This window comes from Anomaloglossus baeobatrachus, chromosome 4, assembly GCF_048569485.1.
Source record: "Anomaloglossus baeobatrachus isolate aAnoBae1 chromosome 4, aAnoBae1.hap1, whole genome shotgun sequence".
NCBI classification, from domain to species: Eukaryota; Metazoa; Chordata; class Amphibia; order Anura; family Aromobatidae; genus Anomaloglossus; species Anomaloglossus baeobatrachus.
The window spans coordinates 693136920-693161644 of NC_134356.1; the positions used below are offsets into that span (position 1 = coordinate 693136920).

General features: G+C 44.2%; 1 protein-coding gene across 1 annotated transcript; it reads right to left on the reverse strand.

Moving 5' to 3' along the window:
• Positions 1 to 879: 879 nt before the first annotated feature.
• Positions 880 to 8383, reverse strand: LOC142302980 (olfactory receptor-like protein I9). The gene is made up of 5 exons (XM_075344081.1): positions 8335 to 8383; positions 5173 to 5383; positions 4642 to 4667; positions 2581 to 2642; positions 880 to 1830 (listed from the first exon to the last, which is right to left on the reverse strand). The coding sequence occupies exons 1-5, from the start codon at positions 8381 to 8383 to the stop codon at positions 880 to 882; spliced, it is 1299 nt and encodes a 432-aa protein (XP_075200196.1).
• Between the last annotated feature and the right edge of the window lie 16342 nt (positions 8384 to 24725).

Consider the following 24725-nt stretch of genomic DNA (forward strand, 5'->3'; position numbering starts at 1 on the left):
ACAGTCTTATGAGCACTTTGGGCAATGCACATTAAAGCTTTGTAACGTTCCAATGATGTTATAAAATGTGGATGAAAGGTGAGTGACAGGATGAGTATTATTTTTTTAACCCTTTTTCTGGCTCCCTACAACCCAGCAAAATAGCATCTAGATAGCGACCTGAATTTTCAGGTAGCAATATGAAAAAAATCTAATGCAGTAGAACAATTCAAAGAAAATTAAAATGACCTCAAACATTTTTTTCATCTCTAGTAATGAGAGAGCACTTCCATGTTCAGGTGCATCGTACTCAAAACCAGCTGGTCATCTGCTCCGACGGGCGCACTCAAGTACCGAGTTTAATAGAAGATCTTTCAGAAAAAAAGCCTGAGTTTCCCATTGACTTCCATTATACTCGTTTGAGCATCCGACCCATTTGTTGTGAGTACTGAGCACTCGAGCATGGTAGTGCTCGCTCATCACTTGTTACGAGTACCGAGCACTCGAGCATGGCAGTGCCCGCTCATCACTAGTTACCAGTACTTAGCACCCGAGCATGGTAGTGCCCGCTCATTAGTAGCTACGGGTACCGAGCACCTGAGCATGGTCGTGTCCGCTCATCACTAGTTACGAGTACAGACCACTCGAGCATGGTAGTGCCCGCACATCAGTAGTTACGATTATCGAGCACTCGAGCATGGTAGTGCTCACTCATCACTAGTTACCAGTACTGAGCACCTGAGCATGTTAGTGCCCGCTCATCACTAGTTATGAGTACAGAGCACCCGAGCATGGTAGTGCCTCTAATCACTAAATATGACTCGATAGCTGGATTTTATAAAACTATATATAATTAGATTTTGGCTAAAATAATTATTATAATTCTATTTTCATCTTATTTTATGGACAAGTAAAATTGGTGAGAGATTTAAGATTTATTTCTTGCATGGCTTTCTTAACATCTCTGTTTCTAAAACTGTATATTATGGGATTTATCAGTGGAGTAAGTACAATATATAATAATGATAGAAATTTATTAATGTCAGATGTTTTTCCCCTTTTTGGAAGAATATAGACACTGGAAAGACTCAGGTAGAATATGGAGACCACAGTGAGGTGGGAGCTGCAGGTGGAGAAGGCTTTCTGTCTACTGACATTAGATTGTATCTGTAGGACGGCACGGACAATGTTTATATAAGAAATAATAATTATTAGGTTGGGAATACCCACAAGTGGTATGCTTAATAAATATATCTGTACTTTTATAGGAAAAGTATCAGAACAGGCAATGTCCTGTAAGGGAACAAGATCACAGAACAGATGGTCAATGATATTTGTTCCACAGAACTTTAGACCTGATATTATTATTATTATGTAAATAAATGAAACAAAAAAACTGAGTAACCAGAAGGTGACGACCAACTTCACACACAATGTGCCGGTCATGATAGAGACGTAATGGAGGGGATTACAGATGGCCACATATCGGTCATAGGACATCACTGTGAGAAGAAGAGATTCAGAAGCTTCAGCAATACAGAAGAAATACAACTGGGCCATACAGCCGATAAATGTTATGGTTGCCCCATTATTCAGCAGGATATGGAGCAAGTTGGGGACAATGTCTGTGGGCAACAAGATGTCACTTATGGACAGTTGTGAGATGAAGAAGTACATCGGAGTGTGGAGGTTCTCGCTGGTGGACACCAGGGTAATGATCAGGAGGTTCCCACAGATTGTAACGCTGTAAGCCAGAAGGAGCAAAAAGAACAAAAACTTTCTCACATTCTCGCTGCCTTGAAAGCCTAAGAGAAAAAATTCTTTGACCCCTGTGAGATTGTTCTCCATTATCTAGAGAAAAGCACAAATCAGAAGTGAATTAAATTTAGTCTCCAGTCTGGACGAATTCTTACTCGTTACAGACTGTAGCAGGCTATTGTTTTATTAAACCTTTCCTATCTAACCTTTAGACCAACAACTATTTCTCTTTTGAAGTTCAAATGAAGTTATGAATGATTCTGTATTTTATATCATTCTTAAATTAATTCTGTGACATTTCTAGATTAAATTTGAAATTTGAAACATCTTGTCTTACTATTATTGAGTGGCCTGTGCCTCCTGCTTCCGAATATGTCAAATAAAGTAAAAAAAATAATAAAAATATTTATCCAACCAGAAAAAAACAGAAATCAGTTTTACTTGTTCTTTGGATTCTCATTCATTTGTACTATTTAATATACATCTTAAGCAGAACATTAACACTTATCTCCATCTAAAAAGTTTTGCTTGTTTTACTTAAACTCTATCAATCATTGAAAAATCACTTTACGGCTCTGTTCACACGCAGGGCTGTTGCCACATTTATTTTTCTGCAGCATAAACCTGATCTTTCAACAGTAAAAACCCTTTATTCCAAACACCCGTTTTGTGGAATTTTCACTGCATTTTCGCAGCATTTTTGACAGTTTCTCACTGCTTTCTCTGCGTCAAATAAATCCTGTAAAAATGCTGAAAAAACATTGAAGAATTGACAAGATTCAGAATTCAAATTCCGTCAGGAAAATAAAATCAAGAATATGCATCAGATATCAAAAATCTCACAGCTATTGCTGGTATTGGAAAAATAAGCTTCTCATTTGCGTCAAAAACATGCTGCAATAGCGCTGCATGAGAACAAAAGATATTTACTTAGAATACATTGTCTGTAAAGCAGAAGGGAAAGAAAGAATCATACGAAAAGAAAGTGATATAGTCTATAGCTTTTCATCATCTACCATGTACCCCGCCTCATTAATACATTTCAGTGCTTGTTTGTCCGCTGTCTAATGTCCTGTCTTTGTCCTGTCCTCCTTCAGTGAGGCTCTGGAACTCTCTTCCTAAGGCCCCCTTCACACGTCTGTGAAAAAAACCCCCATTTTTTCACGGACGTATTAAAGGGGTGGTTTGCTCCCCGTGTGCCGTGTTTGTGGCACATGCGTGTTTTCTGTGTGTTATATGTAATAACACACGGAGAACGGAAAGTCCCGCCTTACCTGATTCTTCCAGAGCTATCTGTGGTGCTGAATGACAGTGTCCGGCACAGGCCACGCCCCACTAACGCTGCTTCCAGCCCCCAGTGAAGAAGATGCGTTGTTCAAATTCACTGGGAGTCGGATGCCGGTCACAGCCGCGGCAGGGACTCCAAGGACGATGGAGGTGAGTTTGTGTTTTTTTTATTTTTGACACGTGTGTTTCTCCGGTGCGTGTCATACGGGACCGCTTCCACACTACATCCGTGTGGTACAGGTGCGTGCCATGTGACACCCGTGCTACCGGAGAAAAAAGGACATGCCTCTGTATGGAGCACACGGGCACGCATCTGCTCCACATGGAGGCACGGGCGAATGGCTGAACACGTGCGTGCACATACACCCATTGATTTTATTGGGTAGATGTGTGCCCATGTCTCTGGTACATACAGGAATGGACCTAGCACGTACCGGAGGGATGTGCGTGTGAAGGGGGCTTGAGGAAGTGGTGATGGTCAACTCACTGAATGAGTTTAAGGGAGGAATGGATGCTTTTCTTGAAAGCAACCATATAGAAGATTACGAGTAACAAAATATTACAGGTAGATAGGTGACCCAGCTTAGGAGTCTGGAAAGAATATTTTCCCTATGAAGAAAATTGTCTCCTACTTTGTGCGTTTTTACCTTCCCCTGGTTCAATACTGCAGAACAGCGGCATTAAAATAGGCTGAACTAGATGGACATAATGTCTTCCTTCTGCCTTACAAACGCATGTATGCGAACGCATGTACGCAAATGTATGTTACCTAAAACTGAATTTCTCATGTTTCCTCCCTCGGGTAACTTACCGATGCTTGATAAAACAATTTATTTTGGCGAAGGAACCATTACTCCAAACAGCATGCTCTCTGCATTGGGGTCATTTTTGATATATAAGATTCTTTTATTACCTGAATCCAATTATTCTCACACTCATATCCCCAGCATCTAAACATGTCCAGAATCTGACCTTTTCTCTCCTTTAAATATGCAAAAACTCTTAAGGCCATTTTACACGCAGCGATATTGCTAACGATGTCGCTGCTGATCGCACCCACCCCCGTCATTTGTGCGTCACGTGCAAATCGCTACCTGTGGCGCACAAAATCGCTAACACCCATTACATGTACTTACCTTCCTAGCAACGCTGTGGGCAGCGAACAACCTCTTATTTAAGGGGGACGTTCGTGCATTGTCACACAGCGGGCGACCAATAGAGGGGGAGGGGCGGAGACCAACCGCATGAAGGACACACCCACCTTGTTGCCGGTGGACGCAGGAAGGCTGCTGTTTGTTGTTCCCGGGGTTTCACACGTAGCGATGTGTGCTGCCTCAGGATCGACGAACAACCTGCGTCCAGAAGGAGGAACGACATTTGGGAAATAGACGAGGTGTCAACGATCAACGATTTGGTGAGTATTTTTGCTCGTTAACGGACACTCGTAGGTGTCACATGCAATGACGTCGCTAACGAGGCCGGATGTGCGTCATGAATTCCGTGACCCCAGCGATATCTTGTTAGCGATATCGTTGTGTGTAAATCCCCCTTTACTGTCACTCTTATTTATTCTCCTCTGGAATACTGCAACTTTCTACTGATTGGTCTGCCTCTTACCAAACTTTCTTTGTCCTAAATTCCACCTGAAACCAGATAAAAAGGGGAGATGTTGACTCAATCTATGTATTGTGTGTGTGTGTTCCGCACTAAGCATAGAATACAGAAAGAGGAGGAGCGAACTGTCTGAGGACATATGAGGGGCATTCATTAAAGATTTCCCATGACCCACTTCTATTTATTGCAAGATGCTAAAATTGCCCATTTGTAAATGATAAAAGTCTCTATCGGTTATGTGCCAACTCTGCACTGATAACAGTCTTTCTTTTACAGGTGCTGAAGTGGCGTGAGCTATGATAATGGAGCCAATGGAATAAAGAACAGTCATCAAGTGGAGAGGTGTGAGCAGCCGAATGAACAGAACAAGCAGATACTTTATGCATGTGAAGATGGTCATGGATGATATTTTCCATGGACCTCACACTAATTTTGACATTTAGGGCAAGGTGGCGAATAGCTACTCTGCGATTTTCCAAAATGGCAGCCTCCAGTTGTTGGATGGTGTGTTCATCCATAATGGAATGTGTTCACCTTGGAATTGGAGCCGTTTCCACGGAAGCTTGAACACAATTGAAATGATGATGCCAGTTCTTTACTACATCATATAATGGGGAATCATCACCATAAACCTTTTTCCTCTCATAGAACGTCTCCTTTGGTCTGCGGCCTTTCAAGAAAAGTAGCTTGTTGACTGCTCTGTATTCTACTAGGTCCATAATCACACCTCTCACCACTTCACCACCTGTAAAAGAAAAACCATTATTAGTTGAGTTTTGCATGTAGCCTTTAGAGACTTGCATCATTACACATGTGGAGTTTCAGCATCCTGCGATAAATAAAAGTGGATCAGGGAAAATTTTAATGAACGCGCCTCGTAAGAACCAAAATTGTTGAAAAATATTAACGATCTCAAGATTGCAAGTTCATCTTAAAATTGATTTATTCACAGTGCTCAATGTAATCAAGAAGTTCACAACCCATTGCACTGAAGCTAATATGCCTGGATGTGGACGGCAGAGAAAAATTGATGAATGGTTGCAATGCAGGCTAGTCCAGATAATCAAGTTCCAAAAAAATTCAAGCTGTCTTGTAGGCTCAGGGTGCATCAGTGTCAGCGTGAGCTATCCGTCCACATCTGAATAAAATGAACATATGAGACCAAGATAAAGCTTTTTGCTAGAGCACATCATTTTACTGTTTAGCAAAACATATAAACATTTCTTCATAGAAAAGAACACATCACCTACAGTCAAATATGGTGGAGGTTCAAAGAAATGTTTGGGTTGTTTTGCTGCTTTTGGCACTAGGGTCTTAACTATGTGCAAGGCATCATAAAATCTGAAGATTGCCAAAGGATTTTGGGGGCAATGTAGTGCTCAAAGTTACAAATTTGTGTTTGCATCCTAGATCATAGGTCTTCCAGCAGGACAATGACCCTATACATACTTCAAGAAGCCCCCACAAATGGAAGGATAATTGAATGACAACAAAGTATATTATATGCCAACATATCAAATATTTAGAGAAATTCCTTTTAATGATAATACATAATTATTTATATGCAGCGGTGCACTTGTCTGCATAGCGCAAATCTATCTTACCTCCCGAGCTTGCAGCTAGGACAAGTGATCAATCCCCGCCCCATCTGGGATTTTTCATTGCCTCAATTGCTGTTCGGGTAGAGTCACACTTGCCTATAAAAAACAGTCCGATTCTCATGCTAGAGAGTCACACGATTTCTGTCCGAGTAATAATCTGTGTGCAATTCGAGTGCAATGCAAGTCTGCATTTTTTGGGAAAACTGTGGTCCATGAGCAATCCATATGTAATCTGTATATGATGCAATTTTCCTGCAATTTTGTGATTTGAACAATTAATCAAAAAATCCCCCAAAAGATGCATGTATGCCAATATATATATATATATATATATATATATATATATATATATACATATATATATATATATATATATATATATTCTATATCTCAAAAAGACTCCCTAAGGCCATGTGCGCACTAGAACATGGAATTTTCTTAAGAAAATTGCAGACCCTGTGAAAGGACTCTGCACCCACGGCAGAATTTTTGCAAAATTGCTGCGGAATTCCTGCGGAATTGCTGCGGTTTGTCCGCAGGTTGGTCGCTGTGGGTTTTTACCAATGGTAAATCCGCAGGTACCTTCAGAAAAGAAGTGACATGCACATTAATTCCGCAGTGGAAATTCTGCAGGTAAATTTGCAGGTATAAAAAAGTGCAGTGTGCGCACAGAATTTTTTACTACTCATAGGTTTTTCTGGGGAATGACTGCACAAATGTTAGACACATTTTCTGCTGCAAATCCATGGCAAATCCGCAGTTAAATCCGCAGTAAATCCGCAGCATGCGCACAGGGCCTTAGATATGGTAGGCAAAGGAACCCTGAGTCAAACACTATATACAGTAGCTATAAAAGATATAAATTAATTAAAAGGTGACAATTAAACACAATAAGGGAGCAAAAGATGTAAATAGGGTAAATCTTTGGGACAGTATATGCGAAAAAATACCAGAGGGACTACTACAATAATATAAAAGAGTTCTTCGAGAGATTTGAGCTGCCTCATTGATTGATTTGATTAGATTGTCTAGCATTGCACTCTTGTGAGTCATACGCAAATGTGACTCTGCCCTTAGCGTCGTCGTAGTTGCATTTCAAAACACATATTTTGGCAGAATTTGTCTTTGCCAAAGTTTGGTAAGATCACAAAAACGCAGTAAATACGCATGCATTTTTACCGTGTTTTGACCGCGTTTTGACAGCTTTTTACCTGTTTTTTGGTTTCTTTTAGTCAGATGCATTTTGATTACAAAGACACTGGTAAATTAAGTTTCAATATACAAACACTAAAAAAAAATTGGCAAAAAAAGATAAACAATATCATAATTTAAATCATACACAAATTAGCTAAATTGAATTTAATATTAACTATTTGTTAATATTTATGCTAAAAATAAAGGAAACATATGGAATTTCAATCTTATAATTGTTAGACTATGTGTGTGTGTAAAGGGACTTATCATTCCATTAATATTAAGTTTAAAGAACATGCATTTTCAAAGTCCAAAATGCATGTTTTCAGCATCCAAAAAGCATGTAAAACGCTAGAATTTCGAGATTTGATGCGTTTTGACATTTCTCATTGACTTCAATGTTATCAAAGCGCAGCCAAAATGGCAAAAACAGTTGACATGCTGCTTATTTGAACGCTGCGTTTTTGCCCAAATTTATGCAAAGTAAACGCAGCGTTTAGAAAAGCAAAGTGTGCACAAGAAAGCTCAATGTCCCATTGACTTTGCTGGAAAAGCAGAACGCAGCATGAAAACGCTACAGTTCAAAACGCAGCCGAAACGCAGGTAAAAACGCAAAGTGCAGACATAGCCTTAGTGATAAACTGTCAGTATTCCCCTGATGTTCCTCCTGGAAATGTTGTGACAAGCCGGACTTTGATCTTTTAGGTAAGTCCGGGATCTAAATTGAATCCATGACAAGTTCTGATATGCATTACCTTTAATCTGTGTATCGTACTATCAATTAATTGGACTCTGCATATATTACAGCTAGCTAGGTAGACATTTGTAGAATTGTAATTAATAGAGGGCTTAATTATTATAATGATGGTTGTACCATAATGACAAGCACTTCACCACATACCTATTATGTCCCCCTCAGGCATTTCTTTATAGATTGTAGTTTGCTCCATGCCCCTCGCTCCTCCTGTAACTGCTGAACCATCTGTTACTTTACATTGTCTTTACCTGTCCCTATGTAACTATGAAATGCTGCTGAATATGTTGGGGCTATAGAAATAAAATGATCAAACTTGTTATTATTTGTTCTCCATGACATTGCTGAGCCCTATGTTATACCTTTAACATTAGATTTTTATATCAATGACATTATCAGCTCCAGTTATACACAATAAAATGTCTAATGTGTCCTGCAAAACCAAAGGGAAAGGGTCAGCAACCAAAATAATATCCATTGTAGGATAGAAGTCTACATTGTGAAATTTAGTTTTGGACATAAATCCCCAAACACCCGGGTGATATCAGAATGTTTAGGTAATTACTTACATTAGATACTTTCATGTTTTGCAAAAAAAAATTAAAAATATTTTTTCTGTCCTATTAAAAAAATTCTGTCAGACCGGAGGAAATTAACCAGTGTGATTAATTATGAGGTGCGGATGACACGGACACCATCATTACACACAGATAATGTAATGTGTACAGTATATGAAGAGTATACAGTATATATACACAATCCGAAGCTGGGAAATTGTGTGTAGTCATTCCATGGAGACTGTTATTAATTTTCTCTTGTGTCTCATTTATTTCTGGTCATCGCAGAAAAGATAAAGAAAATTGTGTTTAATAAATGTCACGAGCAGCTTCATTACGGCTGTAAATAAAACGATTTCTCAGAAAGTAAAAAAAGAAATTAAAATACTGAATCAACCAGGATTGGACAACAAAAAATAGGAAAAATATTAATATAAAATATAATATAATATCTCTCTCTCCCTTCTCTCTCTCCTATCAAATTCAAATTCAAATATGCTTTATTGGCAGGACCAAAATACAATTAGTGTTGCCAAAGCAAGAGAAATACAGTAAGTGTGGTAGGAGGGGATCAGAGTTATGGGGAGTTGGGGGCACAATTTGGGCTCTGAAAGTCCATTTAGGGGCCTTATGTTCCCCTCAGCTTATCACATGTGGTGACATATTGAGCGGCGATCTCCACCATTGATTCCTCTTCCCCCAGTAGGATGCTGAGTTTCATCTCCTCGTCCATTGACGGAAAGTCCGGGGTATCAGTTGTAAGTTTCTGGAAGTGGGAGGCCCTCACTGCTGAGTAATTGTCACAGTACAGCAGGAAGTGCACCTCATCCAACAGAGCCCCCTGCTGGCAGTGCTGGCACAGTCTGTTCTCCCGCGGCTTGTATGTCTGTCGGTGCTGCCCTGTTTCCACCTCTAGGCTGTGGGCACTCAATCTGTACAGGCTCAGGGTCTGCCTGTCTTTGGGGTGGCATAGCCTTTCCAGATATGGGGCCAGAGTGTAGTCCCTCCGCAGTGACCGGTAGATGGTGAGTTTCTGGGAGTTCTCTAATTCACTCTTCCAGTTCTCTATGTATTGCATCTTGCAGCTCTCTGAGATCTCTTTTATTTGGGCTTTAGTCAGGGTGTGTTGCTGACTTTGGCTGGACTGCCTGCCGGGGTTCCTGGCTTGCTCTGGACTCTGGCTCAGAGGGGCTTTATGATGGTAGGAGCTGGGGTTGCTGTTCTGTATGTGCGCCTGGTGTGATAGTGCCCTCTTGTGAATACTAAGCCATAAGGGAAATCAGCCCAGCTCTGCCCGACAGGCTATGTTTGAGGTGCTGCGATGGACTTGGAGGAGATATTTACAGAACTCCATGTGGAAGACTTCGGTTGGGCTGGAATCCCACTTTGTGTGGTCTGGGTAGGTCACTGGGCCCCATACCTCGCTGCCATAGAGCAGCATAGGGGTGATGATGCTGTCAAATATCTTGAGCCAGACTCTCACAGGTGGTTTGAGGTGGTACAGTTGTCTTCTGATGGCGTTGAAGGTTCTGCACGCTTTTCCTTTCAGGGCTTCTGCTGCTTGCTTGAGGCTCCCATTGTTGCTTAGCTCCAGACCGAGGTAGGTATAGCTGCTGGTTGTCTCCAGCGTGGAGCCATTTAATGTGATGGAGGGAGTGTTTATTTTATTCTGGTTCCTCTTCTGAAGCACCATGACTTTCGTCTTCTTTTGGTTGATGGGGATCACCCATGTGGTGCTGAATGTTTCCAGTACTGCCAGGCTATCTTGGAGGCCTTTCTCGGTTGGGGAGAGTAGCAGGAGGTTGTCTGCGTACAGCAGGAACTTCACCTCTCATGCAGACTAAGGTCTGGTGTGGCACCTATCTCTCTCTCCTCTCTCTCTCCTCTCTCTCCGCCCTCTCTTGTCGCTCTCTCTCTTATCTCTCTCTTCTCTCTCCTCTCTCACTCTCCTCTCTCTTCTCTCTCTTCTCTCTCCTCTATTTCTCTCTCCTCTCTCTATCTCTCCTCTCTCTCTTCTCTCTTTCTCCTCTCTCTCCTCTCTCTTTCTCCTCTCTCTCCTCTCTCTCTCTCTCTCCTCCCTCCTATCTCTCACCTCTCTTTCTCCTCAGTGGCTCAATGGAAAGAGCTGCTGCCTAAGGAGAATTAGTTCACGAGTTTGAGTTCTGGCCATCCCGGTAAAGAATTTAATTTATTAATAATTTTAAATTATAATTATTATTTATTTATAATTATAATTTAATTATGCACTGAGGGGAGGAGCCGGACATGAGCTGTGAGCCGCGGGACACACCTCTAAAATCAGAGCAGTTCACGGACTGAGGCTGTATTGCTCTCTCCTCTCTCTCTTCTCTCTCTCCCTCTCTCCTCTCTCTTTTCTCTCCTCTCTATCTCCTCTCTCTCTCCTCCCTCTCTCCTCTCTCTTTTCTCTCTCTTCTCTCTCTCCTCTCTCTTCTCTCCTCTCTTCTCTCTCTCTTCTTTCTCTTCTCTCTCTTCTCTCTCTCCCCTCTCTCCTTTTTCATTCTCCTCTCTCCTCCCTCTTCTCTCTCTTCTCTTTCTCTCCTTTCTCTTCTCACTCTCTCTGTCCTCTTTCTTTTCTCTCTCTCACTCTTCACTCTCTCTCTCGCTCTTCTCTCTCTCTCATCCTCTCTCTTCTCTCTCTATCTTCTCTCTCTCTTTTTTCTCCTCTTTCTCTCTCTCTTTTTTCTCCTCTTTCTCTCAGACCTGGCGATGATCAGCTGTTGCGGTCATCTGACGGAATCAGCTGACACTATAAGTCGAGCGGTGAGGCCGGATTTTTATTGCCCAGCCGGCTAAACTATCAGCTGATGCTGTCGGACAGGAGTCTGCACTGAAGTGTGTAGTTTTTTTTTTTGCACTGATGCATCAGCTGATTGTATAAAAGCCGTTTATACAATCAGCTGCTGTGTCATGTGATTCAGGCCCTTGAAACTGACAAATCATCTGATTGCTTTGCCTTCCAGCAAACCGTTCAGATGATATTGGATCCGGATTGGACGGCGCAGGACCCTTGACCCAGGATTACTGCGGAGGGGGGTTCTTTATTTCAATAAAGATGCAGTCACTGGTTGTGTTGTGCTTTATTTCTAATAAAAATATTTTTCTCTATGTTGTGTTTTTTTTATCTGTACTAGAAATTCATGGTGGCCATGTCTAATATTGGCATGACACCATGAATTTTGGGCTTTGGGCCAGATTATAATATACAGCTAGCACTAACCCCATTATTACCTACCAGTCACCAGGGCAGCTGGAAGAGTGGGATACAGCTCTATAAGATGGCGCTTCTATGAAAGCGCCATTTTTTGGGGTGGCTGCGGACTACAATTTGCATCAGGAGTTCCCAGAAAGCTTAGGCACCCTGAGCTGCGGATTCCAATCCCCAGCTGCCTAGATGTACCTGGCTGGAAACAAAAATTGGGCGAAGCCCACATCTTTTTTTTTTTAATTATTTCATGAAATTTGTGAAACAATTAAAAAAAAGGGCTTCCCTATATTTTTGGTTCCCAGCCGGGTACAAATAGGCAGCCGGGGGTTGGGGGCAGCCAGTAGCTGACTGCTGTACCTGGCTAGCATACAAAAATATGGCGAAGCCCATGTCATGTTTTGGGGGAGGCAAAAAACTCCTGCATACAGTACTGGATGGAGTATGCTGAGCCTTGTAGTTCTGCAGCTGCTGTCTGCTGTGTGTTACGGGGGGACCGGCAGATTAGGACAAGGGGGTATATATCCCAATTGCCAGTCGGGGCCCACCGTGCTCCAGATGGTAATGGAGCTGCTGGCAACCTGTGGGTTAGGCGGAGACTACAGTGCCGGAAGGCTTTGAGAAAACCCAGGGAACCGGTCACGTGTGAAGTGACACATCAGGCCGGACGACAACCCAGTTAGCGTTTGACTGGAAAGCCGAGGAGGGAAATAGGGTTCACACACCAAATCCAGGAACACCCTGTTAACTCCAGAGGGGTTCTGGAATACGCTGTGCATGCACGTAGAGGGCACAACCGGACCGGTGGCGCAGCAGGTACGCTGTCCGTGTGCGTAGAGGGCACTCTTGGACAGGTGACGCAGCAGGTATGCTGTCCGTGTGCGTAGGAGGCACAAATGGACAAATAACGCAGCAGCCGCAGTCCAGTTGACACCACTGGACTGCTATAGCACAACAGGAATGGTAGCAAGGAAGCACGGCGCCTGACCCTCAGGTGCTGAGCCACGAATCTTGGCGTGACATGCACCGTTCACCTAGCCCTACCTACCGCTTCAAACAAGGCTTATGCCACCATGAATTCTAAGGGAATATGAGTGAAGACTGTGCCCTCCATGTTGTCTCCAGCCCCTTTTATAACCTAGATCTGCCCCAAACCCAGGGTGGAACCACGAAGGTCCAATAGCAGAGTACCATGTCATCAGTGACGTCACCAGCGGCCTATCCGGAACCTCCACGTCATTGATGACCTCATGGCAGCCACGCCCCAAACACTTCACCAGTCATCATCTGACAACCAATGGTGGGGTGCCAGATCATAGGGGTGGGCCTCTGCGAGCCAGTCCGGAGTTGCCGCGTCATCAGGACACCTGACACCCTCTGCCCTATCAGGGCCTGCCACCTCACGGACATGCTCAGTGAGGTCCTTACCGGTCCTAGCCTCTGATGCACTAAGTGCCTGAGCATGCTCCTCAGTAGCCTGAACAACAGACTCAGAAATTAGACTGCCTGAGCATGCTCAGTAGGCACATCCCAGAACTTAGACACAGCATGAAGTCCAAGTACCTGTGCAAAGAGGCTGTTAGGATTAATTGTGGTAGCATGCTCAGTAACCTGAACTGAGGACTTAGTCTCAGAAATGACACAATCAGGCTGAGCATGCTCACTAGGCAAAACACCAGGCTTAGACTCTGGCTGGGGTAAATCGGCACGCTCAAGCGCACTAGCTGCCTCTCCACACTGAGACGTGGTGGAAGGAGCAGCCAACTGGACGACCCGAGGCACGGCCAAGAACAGCAGCCGGCACCTGGGCGCAACTGGAACCGCAGCAGGCTGTTTGTGGCAATGGCGGTGCCGGTTCGTAACACTGTGTTACTGTATGGAGGAGTGCAGATAGCAGCTGCAGAACTACAAGGCTCAGCATCCTCAATCCAGGACTGTATGCTAGAGGGAGAGGCAAGGAGAGCAGAACTGGAAGGCTCAGCATACTTCATCCACTAGTGTATGCAGGAGAGCAGACAGCAGCTGCAGAACTACAATGCTCAGCATGCTGCATCCAGGACTGTATGCTGGAGGGAGAGAATGGGGGAGCAGAACTACAAGGCTCAGCATGCTCCATTCACTAGTGTATGCAAGAGAGCAGACAGAAGCTGCAGAACTACAAGGCTAAGCATACTCCATCAAGGACTGTATGCAGGAGTTTTTTGGCCAACAAAAAAATAACGTGGGCTTTGCCATATTTTTGTATGGTAGCCAGGTACAGCAGGCAGATATGGCTGCCCCCCAACTCCCAGCTGCCTATTTACTAAAAATATAGAGAAGCCCTTTTTTTAATTATTTCATGAATTTTATGAAATAATTAAAAAAAAAGAACAACATGGGCTTCGCCCCATTTTTGTGTCCAACCAGGCAGAACTAGGCAGCTGGGTATTGGAATCCGCAGCACAGGTTGGCCCAAGCTTTCTGGGCCCCTATTGTGCGAATTGAAGTCCGCAGCCACCCCAGAAAATGGCACTTTCATAAAAGCGCCATCATGTGGCGCGGTATCCAACTCTTCCAGCACCCCTGTGCCGGGTAGCTTGCTGGATAATAAAGGGGTTAATACTAGCTTTGTTTTACTAGCTCGTATTAAGCCAGAGATTCTTAATGTCAGGCAAGTTTTACCCGGCCATAAAGAATCTCCAATGAAGGGTTAAAAAAGACACCACAAAGAGAAAAAATACTTTAATAGAAATAAATACGCAGCCACACTTAGAGACTAGAGATGAGCGAGCCTCTAGAGGCTCGAGTTCGGTTCGGTTCGTCAAATGGAAGCCGCGTTCGAGTTTGGTTCGTCGAGCCGTTCGACGAACCTCTCGAACCCCATTGAAAACAATGGGAGGCAATCACAAACACATAAAAAAAATCAGAAAACACCTTTAAAGGTGTCCAAAAGGTGACAAACAACTCCCAAGACAACACAAACACATGGGAACGTGACAAGGACATATACTCATGCGAAAACAAAACAGTTGGACGAGTAAAAAGAGGAGGAGAAACAGATATAGGCATGTCATGCCCTTCTAAAATCATGCAAAACACAGCAAGGGGAATCCAAGCAGAGTCTCCCTCTTCCCCAATAATTGGGCCACACACACTACTTCAGTGGCATCACTTGTGTCTCAGTTGCAAACTTGACAGGTACATTTGCATCAAGCACATTCCAAAATATGCCAGCCTTAACTATCCCCGGGATGACACCGGGGTAGGTAGCAAAGTCTTTGCTGATCCATGATTTGTTCATCTTGGATCATTTTTAAAAGCACAGCAAAGGGAGTCCAAGCAGAATCTCCCTTTTTCCAATAATTGGGCCTCACAGACACCCGTTCTGTGGCATTACTTGTGCCCTAGTTGCAAACTTGACAGGTACATTTGCATCAAGCACATTCCAAAATACGCCAGCCTTAACTGTCCCCAGGATGACATCAGGGTACGTAGCAAAGTCTTTGCTAATCAATGATTTGTTCATCTTGGATCATTTTTAAAAGCACAGCAAAGGGACTCCATGCAGAGTCTCCCTTTTTTCCAAAAATTGGGCCCCACAGACACCATCACTTGTGCCCTAGTTGCCAACTTGACAGCAAAATTTGCATCAAGCACATTCAAAAATATGCCAGCCTTAACTGTCCACAGGATGACACGGGGTTAGCAAAGTCCTTGCTGATCCATGATTTGTTCATCTAAATGTAGAACTGGTGGAGGAAGGTTGAACTAGATGGACCTAGGTCTTTTTTCAACCTAAGTAACTATGTAACTATGTAATTTTTAAAAACACATCAAGCAAGCGAACTCCAAGCAGAGTCTCCCTTTTTTCCTACAATTGGGCCCCACACACACCCACCCCTTCAGTGGCAGCAGTTGTGCCCTAGTTGGAAACTTGACAGGTACATTTGCATCAAGCACATTCCAAAATACGCCAGCCTTTACTCTCCCCAGGATGACACAGGGGTAGTAAATTCCTGGTGGATCCATGACTTGTTCATCTTGTGAACGTTTGTCTGTCCACATTGTCACTGGACAGACGCGTGTGCTTATCAGTCAGCACACACCCAGCAGCACTGAAGACACGTTCAGAGACAACGCTGACAGCTGGACACGACAAGATCTCCAAGGCATAAGTGGCTCAGGCCATTTTTCAAGATTTGAAGCCCAAAATGAGCAAGGCTCCCATTGCAAAGTCATGGCATCGATGTTCATTGGAAGATACTCCTGTATCATCCTCTCCAGCCAAAGACTATGTGTCAGACTTGTCTCTTGTGGCCTTGCAAAGGATGGTCTAAAAAAATTAAGAAACGATTTAATAAAATTGCTGTTACCACCAGATACGGTGCTGCTGGTATGGTTTGACTGTTGATGATGAGACAATCCCCTGTTTGTCACGTTACAACTAGGAGATTCGCTCTGTGCACCACTGGTGTTAGGTGTAAAATCCGAGCTAAGATCGAGTAACAGCTTCTGCTGATACTCCTGTATACGTGCGTCCTTTTCTATGGCTGGAAAAATTTCGCAAAATTTTGACTTGTACCGGGGATCTAAGAGTTGGGAAACCCAGTAGTTATCATTACTTCTAATTCGGACAATCCGAGGGTCATGTTGTAGGTAGTGCAGCAAGAAGGCGCTCATGTGTTTTGCGCATCCAGGAGGACAAAGTCCTTGCTGTGTTTGTGGCGGCGAGGTGATAACCGTGCTTTCTTCCTCTGACATCTCCCCCCAACCTCGTTCAACCGAAATTTGATCAAGGTCTCCCTCATCTGCTGAGTCTTCCATGCCCATCGATAGTTCGTCCTCCATTTCTTCCTGGTTTCCTGCACCTTCCTCAACATTTCGGCTGCTACCATGCGCCCTTGTTAATCCCTCTCCCCACCGTCCCATGCCTGCTGCCTTGGTGATCATGAACTGGACCTTGTAGATGTTGGTATCCCTCACGCATATGAATCCTCCTGTAACTCCTCCCCTTCCTCTTGTCCCACCCCTTTACTCCGAAAAGTGTATACCGTGTGCTCCAGCATGTAAATGACTTGAATTGTCATGCTAATAATGGCATTGTCTGCGCTAAACATATTCGTCGCCATGTCGAAACTGTGCAGAAGGGTGCATAGGTCCTTGATCTGAGACCACTCCATCAGGGTGATCTGCCCCACCTCTGCATCTCGTTGGACCAGGCTATACGTCATAACATATTGCACCAGGGCTAGGCAGTGCTGCCACAGTCGCTGTAACATGTGGAGAGTCGAATTCCAGCATGTCGGCACATCTCATTTCAGGCGATGAACCGGCAGGCCAAAAGACTTCTGGAGCGATGCAAGTCCGTGAGCTGTGGCAGTTGAACGGCGGAAATGAGCATAGAGTGACCGTTCCCTGTGCAGAAGCCCATCTAGGCAGGGATAGTGGGTTAAAAATTGCTGGACAACAAGGTTCAACACGTGAGCCATGCAAGGCACGTGTGTCACCTAGTCCTGGCGTAGGGCCATAACCAGGTTTGCAGCATTGTGGCACTTGGCCTTCCCTGGCTGCAGGTTGAGTGGAGACAACCATTTATGAAACTTGATAGAAAGAGATGACCACAACTCCTCCGCTGTGTGACTCTTATTTCCAAGACATTTCAAGGTAAAGATTGCCTGATACCATTGAGCTGCTGCCAGCATAGTAAGAAGGTGTGTGGGATTCCTTGTGCGCAGTTACAACGCGGGTGGCCTGACCAGGCAGGTTTGGGGCGGAGGTGGAGGATCCAGACGAGGTTGAGGAGGCAGAAGCAGTGGAGGAAGTTCGACATACATCAGTTTGACTCACAAGTCTTGGGGACAGGAAGACTTGATAACCAGACACTTCTCCATCTATCACCATAGTTACTCAGTGCCAAGTCAGCAACATGTAACGCCCCTGGCCATGCTTACTTGTCCAAGTATCGGTGGTGAAATGAACCCTGTCACACACAGAGTTTCTCAAGGAAGCGGTGATGTTGTGTGCGACATGCTGGTGTAGCGCAGGCACACCTTTCTTGGAGAAGTAGTGGTGACTGGGCATCTGGTACTAGGGTACTGCGATGGGGGATGATCAAAAGAAATCGGGTTAAATGCTGGGCTAAAAAACACAATCCAAAGATATATCGTGAATTCCTTTTCTTTATTTTCACAGGTCAACGTGTTTCAAAGGCATCTCCGCCTTCTTCATCAGGACAAAAGTTAGAAAAGAACAGCATAACACATGCTGCATGCAGAGGATACATATATACAACTGAAGTAGCCACGTTTAAAGAGATGACATCAGCTGGCTGATGACTAAGAGTCAAATGGGGAGGCCAGGAACATATAGACAAAAAAAGGGGGAAAAAGAAAAAAAGAAAAGAAAGAGAAAAAAGGGGAGAGAGGGGAGAGAAAAAGAAAAAGAAACAAGAGCAAGGAGAAGAAGGAGAAATCAAAAAGGAAAAAATCTTCTCCTTGCTCTTGTTTCTATTTCTCTCCCCTCTCTCCCTTTTTTTCTCTTTCTTTTCTTTTTTTCTTTTTTCTTTTTCCCCTTTTTTTTTTTGTCTATATGTTCCTGCCCTCCCCATGTTACTCTTAGTCATCAGCAAGCTGATGTCACCTATTTAAACGAGGCTACTTCAGTTGTATATATGTATCATCTGCATGCAGAATGTGTTATGCTTTTCTAATTTTTGTCCTGATGAAGAAGGCGGAGATGCATTTGAAACGTGTTGACCTGTGAAAATAAAGAAAAGGAATCCACGATATATCTTTGGATTGTTTTTTTTAGCGCAGCATTTAACCCGATTTCTTTTGATCATCCCCCATCTTGTTGCAATATCTGGGCTGCAGCTGACCACTTTTGTACTCATTTACCATTTTCCGTGCTGACAAGGAGTTGTGCCTGTCACAACTGAAGCAAGTGAGTACATGTCCTATTCCCTGCACCTATCTCTATCGGTTAAAACCTTATGTGTGCTTTATTTCCACAGTTTTTGCTACTAGGGCACTGCGACAGACATAAGGTCCCTAAAATCCTCTGTGTCTACCAGGCAGAAAGGCAGCATTTGGGTAGCCAAGAGCTTACAGAGGGATAAAGTCAACCTCTTAGCTTTGTCATGGCTCGGAGGAAAATGCCTTTTATTTGTCCACATCTGATGACCGAGATCTGGCTGCTGTGCGGAGATGGTGGTTAGTAGGGTGTCCCTGGAAAAATGCAGGTCTGTGAGGTAAGTGCAGGCGGAGACATGATGTTGCCTTCATCCAAAGTTGGTGCTCTCGATGTCTGAGCGAGCTCTACACCAGCATTTGTTTCCCCTTCCAAATCAACTGATGACCTGCCAAGCAAACTGCCTGTTGCGGTTAAAGTGGTGGAATGTCTGCATGGAAAAACAGGTGTGACAGCTGTCCCCACAGTCATAGAAGATGAAGAGCGTGGGGAGGAACTTGAAGGGGCAGACGGTGTTTGGCCTGCTCCGCTAAGCCGCATTGCAGCATGGTGAGCTTCTTATTGGGACTTATGCTTGTTATTCATGTGACGATTCATGAAAGAAGTTGTCAAACTGGTGAGGTTTTGGCCTCTACTTATAGGGTGCCGACAAATTTTACAGATCACATGATATGGGAGATCCTTTGCAAGGTCAAAAAAGGACCAGGTGTTACGGGGGGCTGTCTGATAATAAAACCTAAAGGAATATCAGACAGTCAGGGTCCACCGTGCAAAGACTCTGCTGCAGACTATGGCAGAGTGCAATACCTCTGTTAATCTCACAGAGGAATATAATTAGTAAATAAGGCAATTCCTCCCTTACTTGGAGGGTGTGTGGAATGGTCTCTGTTAATGATCACAGAGACAAAGGCAGTGAGTGGGAAATGGCACCTACCTAGGTCCGTTCCTCTAGTGGTGCCAGGAGATGGACAGCAGTGTAAGCCGCACAAAGCTCCTACCTGCGTTCGCTCCACTAGTGTGCGAGGACACAAACCACTAGATATGGCACCTGCCTAGGTCCGCTCTTCTAGTGGTGCAAAAGAGACAGACAGCAGCATAAGCCACACAAAGCTCCTACCTCTGTTCGCTCCCCTAGTGTGCGAGGATACGAACAACTGCGAGATGCAGTATAAGGAACGTTACCCTAGCGGCAACGTCCACCTACGAGTAGAATCACAAGGCCCAGCCAGACCATGTGCCTCAGGCACCTGCCTATGTCCACTCCACTAAGAGGTAAGGATACGGACTGCAGCCGAAGCTGTAAGGTATAAGAACGCTACCCTGCCGGTAGCGCTCACCTAACATAGACAGAGAGATGCCTAGAGGGACGTGCACAGGGCGTCTACCCTCATGCATGAACCAAGAGGACTGAGCGCCGGGCGGCGTGCGTCAGGGTCTTATATAGACTCTGTGCCTCATCCAAGATGGAGGACACCAGAGCCAATCCGCTGCCAGAATGACAGCAATGACATCACGCTGGCCTATCACCGAGCAAAGCGTCACAAGCACATGACCAGCGACCAATCGGCATGGAAGGTGTCAGAGACATGTGACCACGTGTCACAAGCACATGACCAAAGGCCAATCAGCTTAGAAGGTGTCAGAGACATGTGACCTCGTGTCAGCGATGATGTCACCCGCACATGTGCAATGGCTCCAAGATAGGACTTAGTCTCCAGCGCTTGCACATGTGCAGTAGCAAGAAATCCGGACATAGTCTCCAGAGCCACAGCAACCGTAACACCAGGCTAGGCAAAGCTTAGAGTCCATGTGACCTGCAGATCCACCCTGACTTGTGCTCAGAGGCAGAGTTGTGGCTGAGGATGCAGATGATGACGTGCTTTCCGTACTCCAACTCTGTCCAGAAAGGTGTAAGGTAACTTCGTCGTCAAATGCATCTTCCTCCACCGCCTTTGGTGATCTCCTCGAGTGCCTGACAGTGGGTGACAGTAAGTGGAATCTAGAACTTCATCATCAAGCGTTGTGTTTGCACTCCCCTCACCCTCAGACCTAACCTCTTCCTGCCCTGACTGAATAGTTAGGTTGTCATCCCAATCTGGTATCTGCGTCTCATCATCATCAGTATGTTCCTCATTGTCTCCACCAACAGATGTTACAGTTTGGGTATGAGGGTCTACATTATGCTCAAAACCTTGGTCATCAGGGCCTGAATCTGACTCACAAAGATTATGGGCATCACTGCAGAACATTTCCTGGTCTGTACTCACTTTAGCTTGGGAAAAGACCTCTGATTCACAGTGTGATTGAACAGCTCTGCAGACTCAGCCATCTCTGTTACACCATACTCTGCAGGGCGGGTAGAGACTTGACAGCTGGGAAAAATAAAGTGCGATTGGGATGACAACTCAGAGGACTGTTGTTTTTTGGATGTTGAAGTTGAGGTGGAGGAGAGGCCACTTGTTGGAGCACTTGAGATCCATTCAAGCATGTTCTTTTTTTGTGCATCATCTACCTTTGTTACAGTTGTTCGAACCCTTAAAAAAGGGAGCACATCGGATTGCCAACGGAAAGTAGTAGACATCTTACTTTTGCTGGAAGATGACCTATCCTCAGCAGATGCTAATGTAGCTTTCCCACCTTCCACACGGACACAATTTTTTTTTTCCCATTTGCAACACGCCTGTTCCCCTTTCCACCACCATCTGTCCTTTTGCCACTCATTTTGTTAGCGACAAGATTGGACACTTAAAATGTGGTAGCAAAAATTGAGAGGTGGTGTAGATTGCAGACGTGGTCTAGCTTTATTGACAGCTGAAGAACCAACACTGACTGTACTAGACAATTTTAGTATGGCCCTAACAGTGGCAGCACAGTTTGCAATTTGAATTGCGTAGCAAAAATGGACAGATGAGCACAATGCAGAGGTGATCTAGCTTTATTGACAGCTGAAGAACCAACACTGACTATCACAGAAAATTTTAGTATGGCCCTAACAGTGGCAGCACAGTTTGCAATTAGAATAGCGTGGCAAAAATGGGCAGGTGGGTACAATGCACGGGTGCTGCGGGTCAGTGGACAACAAAGGAACACTAAGTTAGTATTCCAAACACTTTTTGGAAGGCACAAAAAATGTCAGCCCTTTGGGCACATAAAATAGCGTGGCAAAAGTGGGCAGGTGGGTAGAGTGCCCGGGTTATGTGGGTACCAGGACAGGAAAGGAACACTAACTTAGTATTCCAGACACTTTTAGGATGGCACAAAAAAGTGTCAGCTCTTTGGGCAAAAAAAATAGCGTGGCAAAACTGGGCAGGTGGGTACAGTGCCTGGGTTATGTGGGTACCAGGACAGAAAAGGAACAATAACTTAGTATTCCAGACATTTTTAGGATGGCAGAAAAAGTGTCAGTTCTTTGGGCAAATAAAATAGCGTGACAAAACTGGGCAGGTGGGTAGAGTGCCCGGGTTCTGTGGGTCAGTGGACAGGAAAGGAACACTAACTTAGTATTCCAGACACTTTTAGGATGGCAGAAAAATTGTCAGCTCTTTGGGCAAATAAAATAGCGTGGCAAAACTGGGCAGGTGGGTACAGTGCCCGGGTTCTGTGGGTACCTGGACAGGAAAGGAAAACTAACTTAAGATTCCAGACACTTTTAGGATGGCAGAAAAAGTTTCAGCTCTTTTGGCAAATAAAAAAGCGTGGCAAAACTGGGCAGGTGGGTACAGTGCCCGGGTTCTGTGGGTACCAGGACAGGAAAGGAACACTAACTTAGTATTCCAGACAATTTTAGGATGGCAGAAAAAGTGTCAGCTCTTTGGGCAAATAAAATAGCGTGGCAAAACTGGGAAGGTGGGTACAGTGCCCGGGTTATGTGGGTACCAGGACAGGAAAGGAAAACTAGCTTAGTATTCCAGACACTTTTAGGATGGCTGAAAAATGTTAGCTCTTTGGGTAAATAAAAAAGCGTGGCAAAACTGGGCAGGTGGGTACAGTGCCCGGGTTTGTGGGTTCCAGGACAGGAAAGGAACACTAACTTAGTATTCCAGACACTTTTAGGATGGCAGAAAAAGTTTCAGCTCTTTTGGCAAATAAAAAAGCGTGGCAAAACTGGGCAGGTGGGTAGAGTGACCAGATTCTGTGTGTACTAGGACAGGAAAGGAAGCCTCACTTTCTATCCCTGCTAATGATAAAATGCAGCAAGGAATTCCCTGAGCTGAGGTACACAGACACTGTTATCTAAAGCTGTACACAGCGTTTCAACGGACCTGCCTAGCATCTATGGCTTTGAAAGTCTGAAAATTAGCCCTGAAAAGAGCTGAAATAACCAGCAGTCCCTAATCCCTACAGCGCTGTGTAGCTTGCACTATGTCTATAGTGCACAAAGCAGGAGTGGCAGCAGCAGTGTGACCGGTGACTGTCACCCACACAGAGAAGGCAGATAATGGCGGTGAATTGAAAAATGGACGTGTCTTATAAGGCAAGGACATGTAACATGCACAGCCTATGACACATGGCCTTGCTTGTCTGGAAAGAATTTACTTAGCTGTCTGTGTGTCTGTGATTGGCTGACATGCTGGCCCGCCCCACTGTATGCGCGGTTAGGAAAGAAAAAAAAAGAAATGGCAATCGGCATTCTCTCAGCACTATGCAGCAGCACAGATCTAAATGGCGTCCCCCCAGCACACTTTACGCTGAAATTTGATAGTAGCGTGAATCAGAGTGACTCACACTATTACAGTGAAAAGCCAGCTAGTAACTAGCTAAGCTTTTTGTTGATCAAGCCGTTCTCGAGCGTAACTGGAACTGTTGAGCTTTTAGCAAAAAGCTTGAGTTCAAGTTCGATCTCGAGCACCCCCCAAAATCACTCGAACATGAAATTAGCGAACCTGGAACCTCGAACATTGCTCAACTCTATTAGAGACTCCATGTTTATTACTCCCTCTCACCCCTCCACGATCCTGGTCCTTTGTCTTATTTCTCGTTCAACCAATGCAATTCTGCTACATCAGACAGCACTGCATGGGATGAAGACGCTGCTGCTCCCGTGCAGTCTAATCACTCAGTGAGTGAGCAGAGGCTGCGGTTTGTATTGACATAAGGCGTTAATTGGGTACTAACGTTAAAGAACATTTGTAGGTAGTATCAGATGCGCTCACATCATGCAGTTGTGAAAATAGTCACAACTACTTTTGAAATCGTGCAGGTTACGGCTGCATCAGGCACCATGAGGATGGTTAGCATCAAACAATCAAATAGAAGTGGATTCCCGCTCGGTCATAAGAGGATGGACAGCAGTAATAGGTAAATCGTGATTTTATTATTACACGTTTCGGAGATCACATCTCCTTCCTCAGATAAATCACACAAGTACATGGTTACACTGTACAATGGAGGCTTTATATAGCCATCTAAAACACAAAATAGGGTGCACTAGGTAACAGATAAAAAATAACATGACATGTTTCCTTTACAATACAATATAATAAAAGTTAAAACTATTAGCAGAAATCCTAATAAATAAATCTGATTTACATTACATCAAGATTTTATGTATATCACATTACATTATAATCAAAAAAATAAAAAAAAGGATAAAAATAAAAAATAAAATTGTGTAAAACTCTACATCTGGCAGAATGCGAACTCATAAAGTATAATATAAGAGAAACTCCAGCTTACCATATAGCTCTGTGCAGCAGTACTAGGCGTGCTCGTGATCCATCAGGAGGCCAGGCTGTAGTCAGTCATAGTTAGAGAAAGGGTCAGATCCAACATCACATTCCATGGTTAAAAATTCCACTTTTTTGAAAAAT

Coding starts and splice junctions, on each gene's coding strand:
- LOC142302980 (XM_075344081.1), bottom strand. CDS start 8,383: ATGGAGCAAACTACAATCTATAAAGAAATGCCTGAGGGGGACATAATA. Junction 4,668..5,172: donor GAAACGGCTCCAATTCCAAG/GTGAACACATTC, acceptor ATCTGGTTTCAG/GTGGAATTTAGGACAAAGAA. Junction 2,643..4,641: donor TTTAGGACAAAGAAAGTTTG/GTAAGAGGCAGA, acceptor GTTCTCATGCAG/CGCTATTGCAGCATGTTTTT.